This window comes from Thalassophryne amazonica, chromosome 15 (genome assembly GCF_902500255.1).
Source record: "Thalassophryne amazonica chromosome 15, fThaAma1.1, whole genome shotgun sequence".
NCBI classification, from domain to species: Eukaryota; Metazoa; Chordata; class Actinopteri; order Batrachoidiformes; family Batrachoididae; genus Thalassophryne; species Thalassophryne amazonica.
In genome coordinates this window covers 45,902,103-45,921,682 of record NC_047117.1, presented here as the reverse complement: position 1 = coordinate 45,921,682, position 19,580 = coordinate 45,902,103, and the positions used below count along the sequence as shown (strand labels likewise).

Below are 19,580 nucleotides of genomic sequence, written 5' to 3'. Positions count from 1 at the left end.
CACACCGATTACAAGCAAACAGATCACAGGTGAGGATGGTTACTGTTTATACCCATTCAAACCCGTTTGTGTCAACGTCTGTGCATGTTATCAAGCCAAAATCACCAGGGTATGTAATTCAGGGCTATTTGGGTAGCTTCTGTTGTCATTATGATTTAGAAAGAGTAAACTCAGTTGTTTGACCATAAATGACTTCACATAACCACTAACCATGAGTGAAAAAACTTTTTGTGTTATCATTCATATATTCTCTGAAAAATGGCAAAAAAAGAAAAATTTTGCCAGGGTATATAAACCTTTAAGCACAACTGTAAGTCTTCACAGCCTTTGCCATGAAGCTCAAAATTGAGCTCAGGTGCATCCTATTTCCACTTATCACCCTGGAGATGTTTCTACAACTTAAATGGAGTCCACCTGGGGTATATTCAGTTGATTGGACATGATTTGGAAAGGTACACACCTATCTACATATAAGGTCCCACAGTTGACAGTGCATGTCAGAGAACAAACCAAGCATGAAGTCAAAGGAACTGTCTGTAGACTTCTGAGACAGGATTGTCTTGAGACACAAATCTGGGGAAGGGTACAGAAACATTTCTACTGCTTTGAAAGTTCCAGTGAGCACAATGGCCTCCATCATAAATAAATGGAAGAAGTTTGGATCCACCAGGACTCTTCCCAGAGCTGACCGCAAGTCTAAACTGAGCAATCAAGAGCAAAGGGCCATAGTCAGGGAGTTGACTAAGAACCCGACGGTCACTCTGTCAGAGCTCCAGCATTCCTCTGAGGAAAGAGGAGAACGTTCCAGAAGAACAAGCATCTCTGCAGCAAACCACCAATCAGGCCTCCATGGTAAAAAGCACATGACAGCCCACCTGGAGTTTGCCAAAAGGCACCTGAAGGACTCTCAGACCATGAAAAACAAAATTCTCTGATCTAATGAGACAAAGATTGTACTCTATGGCATGAATGCCAGGCGTCATATTTGGAGGAAACCAGGCACCATACCTACAGTGAAGCACGGTGGTGGCAGCATCATGCTGTGGGGACGTTTTTCAGTGGCAGGAACTGGGAGACTAGTCAGGATTGAGGGGAAGATTAATGCATCAATGTACAAAGACATCCTGGATGAAAACCTGGTCCAGAGTGCTCTTGACCTCAGACTGGGGTGTCGGTTCATCTTTCAGCAGGACAATGACCCTAAGCACACAGCCAAGATATCAAAGGAGTGGCTTCAGGACAACTCTGTGAATGTCCTTGAGTGGCCCAACCAGAGCCCAGACCAGAATCCGATTGAACATCTCTGGCGAGATCTGAAAATGGCTGTCCACCAACGCTCCCCATCCAACCTGATGGAGCTTGAGAGATGCTGCTAAGAGGAATGGGCAAAATTGCCTAAAGATAGGTGCACCAAGGTTGTGGCATCATATTCAAGAAGACGAGGCTGTAATTGCTGCCAAAAGTGCATCAACAAAGTATTGAACAAAGGGGGAGAACACTTATGTACATGTGATTTCTTAGTTTTTTTAATAAATTTGCAAAAATTAAAAAAAAAAAAAAAAAAAAAAACTTTTTTCATGTTGTCATTATGGGGTGTTATGAGTTGTATTATGAGAGAAAAAATGAATTTACTCCATTTTGGAATAAGGATGTAACATAACAAAATGTGGAATAAGTGAAGCTCTGTGAATACTTTCCAGATGCATGGCATAACCTACAAGTGAACTTACTTGTTGGTAGTGGACTCGTTCTTCACCTGCGCCTGACTGCTCACTCCTGATTTTTTGGCTGTGGGTGTTCGCACAGTGTGTGCCTGTTGTTTCTGGTAGGAAGCCACTCACACAGAGATCAGCTTGCTCACCTGGCTCCTCCAGAATGAAACCACTGAGAAGGAGGTTTGTGTGGTGACTGTTTTTTTGTTTGTCTGCAGGATAAAACACAATCATGATCAAAACCATTAATTAGTTACGTTTTAATTTGAGAATACAACTTTGCAACTGTTTGTCTCATGGGAACTGGATGGCAGCCCACAATTACTTTCCTTCATGCACATCTTCATATGCTGTGCTACCACTGTGCGACATTTCACTGAATTTGGCAAAACAGTTTAAGGGGAGTTCTACTTACAAAACTCAGGACAGACAGATGAACAGACAGACAGGGTGAGTCCCATATACTGTACCGCCCCAGATTTTTGTTTTCAGGAGGTATAATTATTTGGACTTTGTGGTCTGCACTGTGACACTAACGTGAATGAGCATTACCTTTCCCAGTTCCAGAGTTAATGTTGGCACACTGTGTGAGGGTCATGCCATCTTCAGCCAGCTCCATCAGGTCTCTGAGAGCCTGACTGCTGTCCTGTCCTGTCCCTGAGACAGGAGATGTTATGGAGGACGCAAGTTGGGAAGACCGCATAAAAGGGGCACAACTAGTTGCTGTAACACAACTTCCGCCTCCAACATGCTGGACGGAAGCAACTTGCTTGTTGTCACTACTTGCAGAGGAGGCTACATCTGTCTAGAAGTAGAGGGGGAAAAAAAACATTACTTATCAATAACAAGAGCAATCAGGAGAAGACATATAGCCCCAGTCCTCACAAATCTGTAATCGACTGATGTTGAGAGATCATTCAAGAATACCCTTATGGTAAATATGAATGAAATTTGTCAACTGGTTCTTGAGATATCACATTAACAAGGGTGGCAATGACAATATCTTGAATATCTAGCTGTGACCTTGAAATTGACCCCAAGGTCACCGTAATTGACTAGTGTCAGGGGAATCACCCAAGTACACGCTTATCTAAATATGAATGAAATTGGTAGACTGGTTCTTAAGATATGCTGAAAAGGGTTGCAATGACAGCATCTTGAATATCTCGCTGTGACCTTGAAATTGACCCCAAGGTCACCATAATCGACTGGCACAGGTGTGATTGGCTAAGGACAATAAAGCAGGAAAATATATGGCACACCTACCATGAAAATACAGAGCAAACCGTGCACAATGAACTGACTCCATTTCAGCTATCAACAGTTTTTGCACAGGTTCTTCCAGGAGTCGGCAAAACCTCATTTACGACATTCCTTTGACAGTTAAGGATGCGGTATGGTAAGGGGTTAAAATAACATTGATGTGGGTTCAAGCGCATATAGGTATCCCAAGAAATGAGAAAGTGGATAGATTGGCCAAAAAAGCTGACAAATGAAAACATAGGCATCAGTATCAATCTATCCAAAGCAGACGGCAAGTGTATTGTCTGGAAAGAAATTAACTTACAATGACAAAAATGCTGGGAGCAGGAGACTACGGGTAGGCATTTTTTTTCCCAATCACTAGCAGAGTGACAGATTCAGGAAACAATTTGCAGAAGAAACAGGTGGAAAAGAAAGGATGAAGTCACAATTGCTAGACTGAGAACTGGACATATTTTCTTGAACAGTACTCGCTTCTTCCTAGGAAAGCTTCAGGATGGACTATGTTTGGAATGTCCACAGCCAAAGACAGTGAAGCATGCTCTCATGTACTGTAATAAATACTCCAGAGAAAGGCAAGAGCTCCTCTCAGAATATGGAAGAATAGCCCTGAAAGAAGTTTCTGTAGGAAGTATTTTAAACATTGGGTCAAGTGGAAGGGGGAAGTGTTAGTTTTTATAAACACTCATCAAGAGGATTTAATACTGCTATAACAGACTAATGCAGAAGGTGGCAGCAATGCAACATTAGGGATGCAGGCTGCTGTTAAACGCCACAGAAGAAGACAAGAGGGTGCGCTTGATTTCCTTACAGGGGCACGTTTTGAGGACGGAGCGCATGTCTGCATTTTAAAAATGCCACAAGAAACCACCAAAAAATAAATAAATAAAAGTACTTAATATACTCATATTCTGGAGTCAGTCTGGGTAAATCGTCTGACCCATTGATTGTGCAGAAGCAAAGCAAACGTTAGCCGATAAAACAATGGTGCAATAACATCAAGATTTATTTTCAATTATTCCCTCACCTCAAATTTGCAGAAGCTCCATTGCTCAAACTGGGTGTGGGTGTGTGTGTGTGTGTGTGTGTGTGTGTGTGTGTGTATGTATATATATATATATATATATATATATGTTCTCCACTCAGATTGCAATAGCCAATCACAGATTAGCCCTTCTGTCCATCATTTACCTATATTTTGGCATGCTTGGTGCCAGAAAGTTATGTTGGATCCAAAAGGATCCAAAAAGGCTAGGACCAAAAGTTATATTGGATCGGTTCCCATTGACCAATAGCCTTAGAGCATACTGCCAACAGCTAGCCAATCAGAGCGCGGCATACGAAGGTCAGGAACTAGCTGACAGACACTGCTGGTTGAAAAAATGGCAACAAACATGTCAACAACAGCAGAAAATTGTCTGCCAGCAAGGTTTGCTGAGTTCACAGAGGAGGAACTGGTGGAAATATTGAACTCCAAGGACGCCAAAAACACTAAGAAGGTAGACAAGTATGCTACTGATGTTTTAGAAGCATTCATTGCATCAGAATCAATCATATGCTGTTCACAACAAAATTAATTGATCTAATTTACTTGACTCTTTGTTGTTTGCCTTGTCCAATATAACTTTTGTTCATCCAATATTTCTCTATGTTGGATTTCTTACCTTCCATTATTTGTATTATATATATATATTTTTTTTTTGAGTGAGTCTGCTCGATCACACTGACCGCTGTCTCTTACTGACCGGGTCTGTGGACATTTGGCTCTGCCCAGTTGCACTTCTTTCAAGTTTATTGGCAGTTTGCAAACCAACACGGTGCACCCGGCTGCATTCCAAATAGTCACTGAAAAAGGCTCCTCCCAGCAGGGTGATGTCAGTCACTCATTTTTCTGTTTTTTATTCCTAATTTCGAAGTTATGACCCGCCTCCCCACTCAAAGCACTAAAAAAAAACAAAAAAAAAACAAAATGGATTTGCATGATTCACTAGAGCCACGTTTTCAGATCAGAAAAGCCGGATTTCCGGATTTATCTGGAAGAATCACACCCCGACTGGTGTCAGGAATCACCCAAGTACATCCTTATGCTAAATATAAATGAAATTGGTCAACTGGTTCTTGAGAGATGGTGCTAACAAGGGTGGCAATGACAACATCTTGAATACCTCCCTGTGAGCGTGAAATTCACCCCAAGGTCACTGTAATCGATTGGTGTCGGGGATCACCCAAGTACACCCTTCTGCTAAATATGAATGAAATTGGTCACCTGGTTCTTGAGGTGTCACGCTAACAAGCAAAAACGGACGGACGGCCATGCTGATCGCTATATTCCCCATATTTCATACCAGGGGGACAAAAATGTAAGCAATTGAGTTTGAAGCTATTTAAATTGAACTTATTAACTCAAACTTTCAATGCATGAATGCACTACTCCAATGTATGTATAACTGCATTAGATTTGCTTAAATTTAAAACCCATGAGAACATAGAAACAACATGCAAACTACACACAGAAAGCAATCCCAGGGCATTCTTGCTGTGAGGCAACAATGCTCCCCCCCCGGCACCCAAATTTTCATTTGATACAGCTAAACCTTGAAATCAATTTCAATGCTGTCAGTGCTTGAAATAATTTAAAGACTCTTGTACTTACTAACTGGGAAAGACATGTTTGTACATTGTGTATTTTAGTACCTGAATAAATTCACTACTGCTGACTAAGAATAGCTACTTTACCTAGAGAACAAATGGCAAGCAATCTTAAACACATTGTTCACATGCAACACTTGATTGAATTTCTGCGGTGATTTAAATGCTAGAGATAAAGAAGGTACTAACAAACATAGAGACATGGCTCTTGTCTCTTACCATTGCAGATTCCCAAGGTGTGATGAACTCTCGGAGCTCTGGAGTGTAAAAACTGGATAACAAGGTGGTGCCATTATCTAGCAACGCACTCATCTGCCAGAGTGGAGCAGGACTATTTTTCATCTGTAGAATGCTGGGACAGCGGGTTGGGGTGTGGGGAGAGGGTGCTCGGCTGCACAGTAAGAGAGCAGACACCCGCTCCTGCAGCCTTGTCAGGGCTGCCTCAGCATCCTGAATGAGTAGAAGAGGAGGGGAATGGCAGGCTCCATCTTTTTTCCTCTTGCTACACCCCCTACCTACACCAACAACAAAACAGACAGAATCTTGTAGCTGCATCATTGCATACGAGGTCTATTAGAAAAGTATCCAACCTTATTATTTAAAAAAAACAAAAAAACATATGGATTTGAATCACGTGTGATTGCGTCAGACAAGCTTGAACCCTCGTGCGCATGCGTGAGTTTTTTCATGCCTGTCGGTTGCGTCATTCGCCTGTGAGCAGGCTTTGAGTGAGGTGTGGTCCACCCTCTCGGTGAATTTTTATTGCGAATAAATGTCTGAACGATTTGGAGCTTTGCTGCATCAATTTTTTTCCAGAAACTGTGAGAGACCTCCAGGTGGACACCGTTCGAAAAATTAATATGGCTTTCAAGGACGATTTTATGGGGATTAAACAGATTAAGGAGTGTTACTGCCGCTTTAAGGACTGCCCACAACTGCTGAGTGCAGCCACACGGCGCAAAGCAACGCCGTGATGAAGCCTCACGGGACATGTTTTGGCATGTCCAGCTCATGCACAATCACAATCGGATATTAACACGACTGGAAAGCAACCGGAATCCGTCTGAAATCCACCTGAAAGCCGTCCTGTGAGACCAACACCGAGGTGGTTTTGTCCCGCGTAATGAACGGCTCCGTGGCGCGTCCCTCCGCTTTTCTTTCCATGAAAAAAACTCCTGTAACGGTGGAATGTACTGAAAAAGTGCTGACGTTCACATCTTCTGCCTTTTTGTGAAAGTCAGACGAGGTCCCAGATCAACAAAGCCTTCACGTTGGAAATGATCTGGTTGTTTCAGCGGGGTGTGAGCCTGTCGATGGGGGCTGGGAACACGCCGCGCTCTCAGCAGTTGTGGGCAGTCCTTAAAGCGGCAGTAACACTCCTTAATCTGTTTAATCCCCATAAAATCGTCCCTGAAAGCCATATTAATTTTTCGAACGGTGTCCACCTGGAGGTCTCTCACAGTTTCTGGAAAAAAATTGATGCAGCAAAGCTCCAAATCGTTCAGACATTTATTCGCAATAAAAATCCGCTGAGATGGGTGGACCACACCTCACTCAAAGCCTGCTCACAGGCGAATGACACAACCGACAGGCATGAAAAAACTCATGCATGCACACGAGGGTTCAAGCTTGTCTGACGCAATCACACGTGATTCAAATCCATATGGTTTAAAAAAAAATAATAATAAGGTCAGATACTTTTCTAATAGACCTTGTATTTTAGACCTTATGTTTAAAACAAGGAGGGTTAGCAAGATGTTTCAGTTTAACTAGCATGTTGTCTGTGGGGATCCACAATCTCTAGATTGGGTAGCATTTATAAAATAGGTAGCTGATATTTTTCAATGGCGATAATAAATGATCCAATGTTTCTATAATGAGTTGGAATGGCGTGAGTCCAGAATGTTTTTAGAACCTTAGACCTCAATAATTTTGAGAAGAATGCAACCCTTTTATTTCCTATTAATTATATAATTATTTTTTTTATGTTAATTTACTATCTTAATGTATTTATAAATTGTTTAGGTTCTTGTTCTTGCAATGTGGAGCGCCTTGGGGCAACTGTTTGTTGTGATTTGGCGCTATACAAGAAAAAAGTTGATTGATTGATTGATTGTTCTCATGCACACACTATTATTTTTATCAGTATTATTATTGGTTTATTTTATTATTACTTCTATTTTGTCATCTGATTTTTTTAATTTACCACAATGGAAATAAGTGTTGTCACTTTGTGTCATCCATGTATTTTTAATGTATTTACAATTATATTATGTACTTACATTGAACTTCCTAATAAAATAAAAACACACACTTCAACTTTTAATGTAAAGACGATTTACCGGGTCCTGCTGGAATGATGTATGAGTCCATATTAGCAACATCCACTGTTCAGTGTTATTAGCTAATATCCATAGTTTCTCCAAAAATATTAGTCCATCAATGATCTGTTGTGGCAGCATTCATCCTTTTGTCGTTCAGCTTTTTGTCTTTTATGCATTTTGCCACAAGCAGTTACTTTTATTTTTACACACCCACAAACAAGAGATGGTGGTGGAAGACATCAAATGCTGTACAGTTTTCACTCATGGTAATGGCAATGTGACACTTAACTCAGTCATGGTAACAGTAACATGACACTTAACTAAACTGACAAACCAAATGAACTACAAAAACACAATAAATCAATATCACTAACAACACTGTTAAGCTAACATGAACCACAATAACAACATTTAAAGCTCCAAAATCTCAAACTCTGATGGTGCATTTGCAGCACAATGTCCATTGTTGACTGTTGTGAGCTAATATCACTAATTTCTTCAAAATTATTAGTCCTATCAACTTTCTGCTTTCACAGCATTCATCCTTGACCCAAAATACATAAGCATACCAAAGGGCAAATATCAGCTGTTGCCAGTTTATCCGTGCTCGAAGCCTACACACACATGTACAGAGCCCATTTAGCTATTTTAGCCCTTATAGGGTCATTGTTTTTTTTTTGTTACACAGGGGTCCTGCTGGATCTGTTGGACCTATTGCATTCTGGGGTTTTTAATTCAACATAATCAAACCATTTTTTTGTTAAAATACTCAGCAGATGTTTACTTTATCCCAATTGCAAGTAATATAAATACCACATGTTAAATTTGTTGCTTTTACCTTTGTTAAATCACATTTATGATTAGAAATGCCACTCATTTGTGTATATTTTTTCAATTAAAATGTCACAAAATAAGGAAATGCAACATAAAACAGGCATAACTGGAAAATAATTAACAAATGTACAAAGAAAGTTTTTCCAAAACAATAGTGTATTATTTATTCAAATTTCATTAGAAATTCAACCTACTCAGATCAGTTTTCATATAACATCTGTCTGAACAACACATTAGCTCCATTGAACTCAGCCATTTTCATACAGACTAGTTTCACTGTGTGTGTACTGCATATATACTTCTTCCTCTGCATCACCATCAAAACCCTCTGTCTCTTCCAATATCAACTGCAAGGCAGCCTGAACAAAGTCAAAAGTCAAAGTATCAATATTAGTCTGCGTAGGGAGAAATTTTTCTTGGGCAGAGGCGGCAGAGGAATCAGAGGGTTCATTTTGCCATCTTGATCAGTTGTGGTATGGAACCATGCTGACAGAGCTATTCATAGTGTCAGGTCCCCAAGATTGGTTCCTGCAAGACGGAGGGGAAATGTGTGGGAATGTGGGTGCAGTTCCCGTTCAAGGTTGCAACACTGTGTGAGAACAGTGGGTGCTAACACCAAGGGCCCTTTCACTTGCTCTCTCTCTCTGTGTATCTGTCTCTCCCAGAGAGCAGAAAGGGAAAATGAGGGTGCACAGGCTCTATGATTTCCACACTTTCACTAGCCCCGGGTCCAGTGGACCCGAAGACCCTGTATGTAATGTAAATGTGAAAGGGGGTATACGAGGGGGTGCGTTATTGTAAATGTTTTCTGATTTATGTTCCTCACGGTTAAGTGAGCCGAGGCCAGTGACTCTTAGTTTGAAAAATAATTTTTTACAATTATCTTAAGCTCAAAACGGGTCGCACAGACCTGAAGACCTTATAAGGGATAATATACATAATAAGAAACAGGCTAAGAATTTTTTTCCAAAAAACATACCATGATATATATTAAAATGCAACAGGACACATTTTACAAAAAGGGTGCCATTATCTTCTGGTACTAATATACATATTACATCTAAACAAACTGAATCTTGTGTGTTTAAGCAAGTATCTGGTATCAGTTTAACACTTCTGAGGTGCAACAACACTTTTTGAATTGACACACAGACAGTTTATTACTTTACCTGCATTTGTCCTCAAATTCATCACTGGAGCCATTGAGCCATGCAAGGCAGCACTCTGCCTTTGTAACTCCATCTTGCTTTCCCTCTCTTTTTCCACTAAAGAGGAGGACAGGGCCAGGGCCATCATTGTGTCATCATCCAGAGGCTCAGCCTTCTTTCTGGTCTTCCTCTTTGCTGGGAGTCCTGGTTTGGATGTGCCTTTCCTTTTAGTTCCAGTCTTTCTACTAAATAAGAAGTGGCGAGCCAATTATGGGAACTGATCACATAAAAAGTGGATGAAATGCTTGTGCTCAAACATAAATGTGAAGACGAGTAGTTAATTGTCTGGGCCTGGTTTCATAAAGCAGTCTAATGTTGATTAATCAAATAAATTCACTAAGCTGACTAATCTTTTGACATTAGTCATTGCATAAAGTGCTTAGTCGGCTAAAGTTTTGCGTTACCCGACTAACGTTTTTGGCATGGTACAGAGGAGGCTCATCTTACTTTAGTTGACAAACCTTCAGTTTCTTACCTCAAAAAATGGCGGCTATCATGTACCACCACTTGATGGAACACCGAAGAGCAGCCCCACGTCGCTCGTATTCCTCCAAAAGTAGAGCTTCCTCCGTTTTTGGCCATGGATGTAGCAGACAATGTGTCTGTGACAGTTCTAACATTAGCCACCGGGTGTGGCTGTTATGCTGAGCAGCATTGTGTGCTCAAAAAGGCTTGAAAGAAGTGCTGTAAGTACAACCCCAATTCCAATGAAGTTGGGAAGGTGGGTGAAATGTAAATAAAAACAGAATACAATGATTTGCAAATCCTCTTCCACCTATATTGAATTGAATACACCACAAAGACAAGATATTTAATGTTCAAACTGACAGACTTTTATGTTTTTGTGCAAATATTTGCTCATTTTGAAATGGATGCCTGCAACACATTTCAAAAAAACTGGGACAGTGGCGACAAAAGACTGGGAAAGTTGAATGCTCAAAGAACACCTGTTTGGAACATTACACAGGTGAACAGGTTAATTGGAAACAGGTGAGAGTCATGATTGGGTATAAAAGGAGCATCCCCAAAAGGCTCAGCCATTTACAAGTGTGGGTGGGAGAGAGCGAAATAGCGCTCAGGTTGGAGATAAATAAAATACAGGAATGGGATAAATGTGGATCACAAAGCCAGCACGCGATATGTTATTTCTCTTTTTTTTCGCCCACCTCTGGCTTTGTAACCCCTACAATGTCCGCACAAAGTCCAATTTGTTACCAGACTATTAAAAAGATGCAGCTTGGTCAAATACCCAGGATCCAGGAAATCAGCAGCAGGAGGAGTTACGCAAGGCGTGGCCAGCCTCTAAATTATCAAGCCGACGCAGCTGTCCCCAGCAGCCACCGCGGGAGGTGCAGCCTGGTCCCGCTGTGATGTAGACACCACATTAGCAGACCAAAATAATTTATAATTGTTTATAAAAGACAGAAACCAGCAACTCACCAGTAAGAAGACGCACCGGTCTGCTCAAGACCCCAGTGGAGCCGCACTCCCAGCCTCCAGACAATGTGCGTAAAAGCGCACAAAGTGCCACGCTATAAGAAAAAACGACATTATAGAACGACAAAAGACATCTGAATGGGCCAAAAAGACGAAGCCGGCCGCTTACCCCAAATCAGACGCTGGTGGCCCAAACACGCCCGCGAACAGCAGCAGCTGTAAGCCGCAGTGATGCTTGGAGTAAAGCAGCACTCCAAGCCACTAATAAAGAGCCACCCAAAGCTCCAAAAAGGAAGGAAAAAGATGAACGCACGCAGTCACCACAGCATGTAAAGCCACTCCAATGCTGCCGCACAGGAGAGACCAGGAAGCAAAAGAGGAACGAAGCCACAAAACAATGCTGAATTTATATCCCTGGCTCACATCAAACAGAATCAGAACCCAGGTGAGCGCAGAAACACAATCAACCCAGGTGCGCACAACCAAGAACTTCCAAACACAGGTAGGGGAGGGCATGCACACTCCACACTACCACATCTACCCCCCACCTTTATATCGTCGTCCCGACGATAAAAGGTCAAGACCAAGGCCTAAAGATAGCAACCTGAAGATTTGAAGTTTGCTTCGGAACTCTAGCAACCCGCTCAGCAGCCTGATTACTACCCAGAGGCTGAGGAAGCCGATGTATATTTGAGTGTTGACCAGCCGTAGAACGAGTGGTTCGGTGCAAGTTCTGAGCACTGGTGCTCGGCTGGTCAACATTAGCGGAAGACGAGGGTTCAGATGACTGTATTAGAGCAGGTGCTCCACTCCTATTGCGATTTGTCACACACAAGGTGGGGGTTACTAAGGGAACAGGAGAAACTACAGGCCGATGGAATTCTGAAACCAAGAGCAACACTTCACTATCAGAGGAACAAGAGTCCTCAAGTGAGGCTGCCTCTGGTACAGAGGAAGGTGGAGCTTGATTACCCTCCAAAGGTCCCAAGACAGCTTTCAACATGTCACGATGCACAGTCCGGACCTTATGCAAGTTCTCAACAGGAGCCACGGTGTAAACTGCACCCTCCCCACATGGAATAATCACCACCTGATGGACCACCAAATTCCACAGATCCTGAATTTTATGACGCCCGTGCACAGCATAATCCCTCACATACACCCGCTGGCCTACCGACAGTGGTGCATACCGCACACATTGATCATGGCGCTCTTTCCTACGATTCGCAGCTGCAAGAAGCCGCTCCGGAGCGCAACCAAAAGCAACCCTAAGTTTCTCTTGGTGCTCAGCTACCCAGCCTTGCACCTCACCTGATCTAGGTTCTTCAATCCTCCCTAAGAGAAAGTCAATGGGAAGCCTTGGCTCTTGGCCAAACATCAAATAATACGGCGATTGTCCTGTACTCTGATGTGGTGTGGTGTTATAACAAAAGAGGACTTGAGGCAAAGAAGAAGCCCAATCCTGCTTCTGCGGCAACGGCAATGTCCGCAACAGATTATGAAGAGTGCGATTAAAGCGCTCACATTGCCCATTGCGGGCTGGATGGTAGGGCGTAGTACGAGATTTTTCCACACCATACAGCGAACAAAGTTGCTGAATCAAGGCACTCTCAAAACTACGTCCCTGATCAGAGTGCAGACGACCTGGAACGCCAAACTTGTAGAACCACTCTGAGACCAACATGTGGGCCACAGTGGAAGCCCTTTGATCACGTGTTGGAACTGCCACCGTAAATTTACTGAACACATCAGTCATGGTCAAAACATTTTCATACCCATTCTGCGAGCGCTCCAGCATCATAAAATCTATGGCAAGGATCTCATTGGGCCGCAAGGAAAGCAGGTGACCCATGTAGCTGTGTGATGCTGAACCACTTGGCACCGCTCACATTCCTGGACCCAATCTCTTATATCCTTAAACATGCCTGGCCAATAGCACCATTGACGGACCAACTCTGCAGTCTGTTCCATGCCCTGATGAAAATGTTGCTGATGAAGAAGATTTAAGGTCTCATGCCTTAGAGAAGCTGGTAAGAGGAGCTGAAGAAATTCCTCCCCACCATCAGGACAGTAAGCCTGTCGGAAAAAGACCCCATCTTGCTCCGAAGCAAGAACAAAGCACATTTCGAGAGACACCGCCTCTCTACAGCAGAAGGTTGAATTCTCTGCCGCAAAAACACCAGAACCTCTTTTAACAGAGGATCATTCTCCTGTAAAGACCTAAGGTCGGAAACGGAATAGCCTGGAAGGGCTAAAACCAGAGACTGAGTGGCAGCCTCAACTGGATGTGACAGTGGACCATGCTGCAAAGCTAAAGGGGCTGCAGTACCAGGCAGTTGTTGGACCAGGGCTTCAGAGCCTGAATATTGCCGGGATAAGGCATCAGCATTTCTGTTACTTCGACCCGAACGGTACCTGATTTAGAAATCAAAGGCAGCCAGCTGAGCAGCCCATCGGTGCTCCGTAGCCCCCAATTTTGCAGTCTGGAAATGACTCAGGGGATTATTGTCAGTGTACACTATGCACTTGTGACCCAACAAATATTCACGAAACTTCTCCATCATGGCCCACTTGAGCGCTAAGAATTCTAACTTCATGGAGCTGTAAGTTGCCATGTTGCGCTCAGTGGGCCGCAACCCCCTGCTGGCATAGGCCACCGGTCTTACTCCACTGTCCATCTCTTGGGAGAGAACAGCCCTCAGCCCACTATAACTAGCGTCCACTTCCAAAATAAACGGCTTAGAAAAATCTGCAAAAGCTAGAACGGGCGCAGATACTAGCATGGACTTGGCCTGGAACGCCTGCTCACACTGCAGAGTCCATACCGCCTCTAAAGCTTTGCCCGAACCCTTTTTGGACTTTGTATCTGCCAGTTCAGCCACGAGCCGGTGTAGAGGGCCCGCCAACCTGGCAAATCCCTCCACAAACCGGCAGTAGTAACTGGCAAAGCCCAGGAACGACTGCAGCTCTGAGGTATTGGTAGGACGCTCCCACTGAGACACAGCGTTGATCTTTTCAGGGTCCGTCGACACCCCTTGGTCCGAGATGACATGGCCCAAGTACCCCACCTTACGCTGGAAAAATGAGCACTTTTCGAGCCACGCCTTCAGGCCTTCTGTGTTAAGCCGCCCAAGCACCATGTCCAGACGCTGAAGATGTTGTTCAACAGAGGAGGAGTAGACCACAATATCATCAAGGTACAGCAAAAGAGACTGACCTTGCTGGTCACCAAACATCCTCTGCATCAGCCGCTGGAAGGTGCTTGGGGCATTACACAAGCCAAAAGGCATGCGGTTAAACTCAAAAAGGCCAAAAGGGGTACAAAAGGCCGTTTTAGGACGATCTGCCTCAGTCACAGGGACCTGGTTGTAACCACTGGCTAGATCGAGTGTAGAGAACCAGACAGCACCTGACAACGAATCCAGTGTCTCCTCGATCTGAGGCAAGGGGAAAGCGTCCTTCCGCTTTTTACTGTTAAGCAAACGGTAATCCACACAAAGGCGTAGGCCACCATCCTTCTTTCTCACCAATACAATTGGTGAAGCTTACGGACTGCTGCTTTCCCGAATGACTTGAGACTCCAGCAGCTGATTTATATGCACCTTAACTGCCTCATATTCAGAAGGCGGGATACGGCGATACCTCTGGCGAATTGGAACATCATCCACCATGGGTATGTCATGTGATAGAAGAGTCGTACATCCCAAGTCGTTTTCATGCTGGGCAAAGACTGACTCATAACGTTGCAACAATGACTTCACCTTCTCCTGATCCTGAACTCCTAAAGCAGGTAGTTCCAAAGATGCTATCCTATCAGGCACAGAGGGCGAAACAACCTGAGAATTTATAGACGCCAACAGGGTTCTATCCTCAGTCACCCCAGCTGGCAAGCTCACAATCTGCGCCACACCCAGACTACCAAGTGTGGTCCGTGGGTAAAGCAGGACGGCCTTCATCCCCACATTAACCACAGGGATATATGCAGTCCCTCGAACCACTCTCACTAGGCATGGGGAGACGAGTAAACCCGCGGCTAACCCAGTCTCTGGTGGCTAACAAAACACTCTCTCCATCAAACTCCTCTGAACAAGTGCAAGCCACCAACTTCATGGTACCTCCAGGCACCCGCACCACTCGTCTACCCCAGACCTTTACCGTACTAGTCATCAAATCCTCAACTGGACCCGCCTCATGGCATTTCTGTAACGCAATGAGGACCAGTTTAGGGGCCTCTAAAACAGCCGGTGTATCAAAAAGAGATGAGCCAACTGCAGTAAAAAGTGAACCATAACAACGCTTGATGACATTCATCCCCAAAACAGCAGGAACTGAAGAAACAGCACCAGGGGTGTCCCTAACCACTAAAATGCCACAATGCGGAATAACCTTACCACACAGCTCAACATCAAGTTCTAAATAGCCAATGTAAAGAATTGCCAGCCCATTTGCTGCTCTAAGCTGAAGCCAATTACAGAAACGGAGGCGGTCCTGACCCCATGTTGCAAAATGCTTCATGAACAAACTTTCTGTAATGGTAGAAACCATAGAACCAGTGTCCACTAAACACGAGACCAAAACACCCCCGAATGACACATCTATATTTGGACATTGCGCAATCAGTCCACTGGCAGTATCCAACTGTAAGCCTAAGGGTTCCCCACCTGAGCCATGGCTCAAAAGCTCAGTGGGCTCTAGTTTCCCGGCAGCCAGTCTGATTGAACAGACCTAGCAGTTCCTGAACCCGGATTATCATGCCCAGGTTGATACTGATTAAAGACCCGAGAACGGGTACAGTTCCTAGCATAGTGTCCTGTTTGCCAACACCTACGACAAATTAATGGAACTGAACCTGAGCTACTCTCTAAGAAATAAGGGGCCTGCAATGATACAACAGTTTGAGTAAGTTTATTCAACTATTCTTGCTGCTGCTTTAATATGTCCATAAGCTCTCTTAAACCAGGCTCCGGTGGCTCACCCTGCTTACTTGACTGGACACTGCCTTGCACGCCACACTGAAGGCCAAAAACCAAGGGAACAAAATAACTACGGCCTCTAGCACCACCTAGTAGGCCCTTGCGCTCCCACCTCATCGCCTCAGCCCAAAGCTCCATCAATCTAATGTCTGGCTGCCTACGAACAAGTTGTTTTAGCTCACGACGCAAGGCACTATCAAGAACGTGTTCAGTAAATTGGTCTCAAAGCAATACCTCGGCATTAGGGATCCCACCTGGTGCCTGCTGTCTAACCCGAGCCATCAAAGACATTAAAGCTAGCGAAAACTCCTGAAGGCTCTCACCCTCAAGTTGGTGCCGAGCAAAAAAATCTTGCTGCAAAGTGATGTAAGATTGATGACATCCATAAAGCTCCTTCAAAATGGCAAGAATTTTATCAGAGTCCCCACGTTCAGCAGGTGGACGGAACTTAATTTCCTGTTTGGCTTCTCCTTCCAAATGATCAAAATAAACAAAGCACGGTCAGCAGCGGCCAGATATCGGGCACGCATGCATGCCTCAACCTCCTCGGCCCACTCAGTTATCCCCAACCCAGTCCTTCCATTAAACATTGGGACCAACTGCTGCAATTCCTCCTCCATGTCAACTGAGGAAAGATGCCAAAAGGCCCCCCCCAAAAAAAGAGATCCTAAAAGTTTGGGTCCTAACACCACCTCCGCTGTTCTGGATACCTTTTTATGAAAAATCTAACAATTTAAACCACCAATACTACTAACAAAATAAAAAGTCTCTGCCCCCTTAATTTCCTGGTAATCCTGCCGACAACGCCAAAATGTGGCACGAGGGTGGGAGAGAGCGAAATAGCGCTCAGGTTGGAGACCTAATATCAACAGATTGACAAAGTTGCTGACAACACCACCTAGGATAGGCCTAGGACCCTGCACAAGGCAGACAAAGGTTCGTTTTTACCTTTTTAAATGAAGGGGAACAATCAATCAATCAATCAATCAGACCAAAAAGAACTATAAAAAGAATATACCTTTATTTATTCCCAACCTTGATTGGTTAAAATCACCCCATTTACCAATATAGAAAAAACACACTGTAAGTGGAAAAAAAAAACATAAACCCAAACTCAGTAAAATTACAAAACTCTCATCCACACAAAAAAAGAAAACATGCAAATAAACCAAACACATAATATATTACAGTTAAAAACCACATTAAACACGTAGGGCGATGATAAAAAAAAAAACAACACACTCAATAAAATACAGGTATGGGATAAATGTGGATCACAAAGCCAGCACATATGTTATTTCTCTTTTTTTTCGCCCACCTCTGGCTTTGTAACCCCTACAATGTCCGTACAAAGTCCAATTTGTTACCAGACTATTAAAAAGATGCAGCTTGGTCAAATACCCAGGATCCAGGAAATCAGCAGCAGGAGGAGTTACGCAAGGCGTGGCCAGCCTCTAAATTATCAAGCCGACGCAGCTGTCCCCAGTAGCCACCGCGGGAGGTGCAGCCTGGTCCCGCTGTGATGTAGACACCACATTAGCAGACCAAAATAATTTATAATTGTTTATAAAAGACAGAAACCAGCAACTCACCAGTAAGAAGACGCACCGGTCTGCTCAAGACCCCAGTGGAGCCGCACTCCCAGCCTCCAGACAACGTGTGTAAAAGCGCACAAAGTGCCACGCTATAAGAAAAAAACGACATTATAGAACGACAAAAGACAACTGAATGGGCCAAAAAGACGAAGCCGGCCGCTTGCCCCAAATCAGACGCTGGTGGCCCAAACACGCCCGCGAACAGCAGCAGCTGTAAGCCGCAGTGATGCTTGGAGTAAAGCAGCACTCCAAGCCACTAATAAAGAGCCACTCAAAGCTCCAAAAAGGAAGGAAAAAGATGAACGCACGCAGTCACCACAGCATGTAAAGCCACTCCAATGCTGCCGCACGGGAGAGACCAGGCAGCAAAAGAGGAACGAAGCCACAAAACAATGCTGAATTTATATCCCTGGCTCACATCAAACACAATCAGAACCCAGGTGCGCGCAGAAACATAATCAACCCAGGTGCGCACAACCAAGAACTTCCAAACACAGGCAGGGGAGGGCATGCACACTCCACACTACCACATCAGCAAAGATGGGGTGAGGATCACCACTTTGTGAACAACTGCGTGAAAAAAATAGTCCAACAGTTTAAGAACAATGTTTCTCAACGTTCAATTGTAAGGAATTTAGGGATTCCATCATCTTCATTATATAATCAGAAGGTTCAGAGAATCTGGAGAACTTACTACACGTAAGCGGTAAGGCCGAAAACCAACATTGAATGCCCGTGACCCTCGATCGCTCAGGCAGCACTGCATAAAAAAATCAACATCATTGTGTAAAGGATCTTACTGCGTGGGCTCAGGAACACTTCAGAAAACCATTGTCAGTTAACACAGTTTGTTGCTACATCTACAAGTGCAAGTTAAAACTCTACCATGCAAAGTAAAAGCCATACATCGACAACATCCAGAAACACCACCACCTTCTCTGGGCCCAAGCTCATTTGAAATGAACAAAGTGGAAAAGTGTTCTGTGGTCTGATGAGTCCACATTTCAAATTGTTTTTGAAATCATGCACGTCGTGTCCTCCGGACAAAAGAGGAAAAAGACCATCTAGATTGTTACAAGCGCAAAGTTCAAAAGCCAGCATCTGTGATGGTATGGGGGTGTGTTAGTGCACATGGTGTGGGCAACTTACACATCTGTGATGGCACCATCAATGCTGAAAGGTACATCCAGGTTTTGGAGCAACACATGCTGCCATCCATATTAAAAAGCGAACACACGCAGCTGCAAGTATGAAATAAACACTGAAAAAGGCTGAGTACGGGCGCATTTCGAGCGTATTTAAATGAAACACAATGCTGCAATACGCAGCTCTACGAATACGCCAATGTGAAAGGGCTTTAATAAAGCCAGTTAACAAAACAAAGGCTGAATAGTTCATGACAACGACAAACCCTGAAGTAACCAAACTCTTGTGCATTGGAGGAGTTCCTTGGTAACAGTACTTGCCATTATGCCAATGAAAATCGTTGACATAATATAACATAACACAAGACGGCTAATCTACAAGTTTAGCCGTCGATGTGAAACAGTGATTAAGGCCAATTTACACGAGCATGCCTTTGCTT

At 43.7% G+C, this 19,580-nt stretch overlaps 1 protein-coding gene across 3 annotated transcripts in view; it reads right to left on the bottom strand.

Moving 5' to 3' along the window:
- slx4 (SLX4 structure-specific endonuclease subunit homolog (S. cerevisiae)) overlaps positions 1–19,580 on the bottom strand; it is a 65,906-nt gene that overhangs the window by 38,159 nt on the left and 8,167 nt on the right. For 2 of the 3 annotated variants that reach the window (XM_034187432.1, XM_034187434.1), the window contains 4 exons: positions 9,952–10,175; positions 5,844–6,139; positions 2,265–2,517; positions 1,731–1,924 (listed from right to left, as the gene is read on the bottom strand). In XM_034187432.1, the coding sequence (XP_034043323.1) occupies positions 1,731–1,924; positions 2,265–2,517; positions 5,844–6,139; positions 9,952–10,175 (967 nt within the window). The remainder of the gene's footprint in view (positions 1–1,730; positions 1,925–2,264; positions 2,518–5,843; positions 6,140–9,951; positions 10,176–19,580) is intronic. The other variant, XM_034187433.1, reaches the window with a different exon arrangement.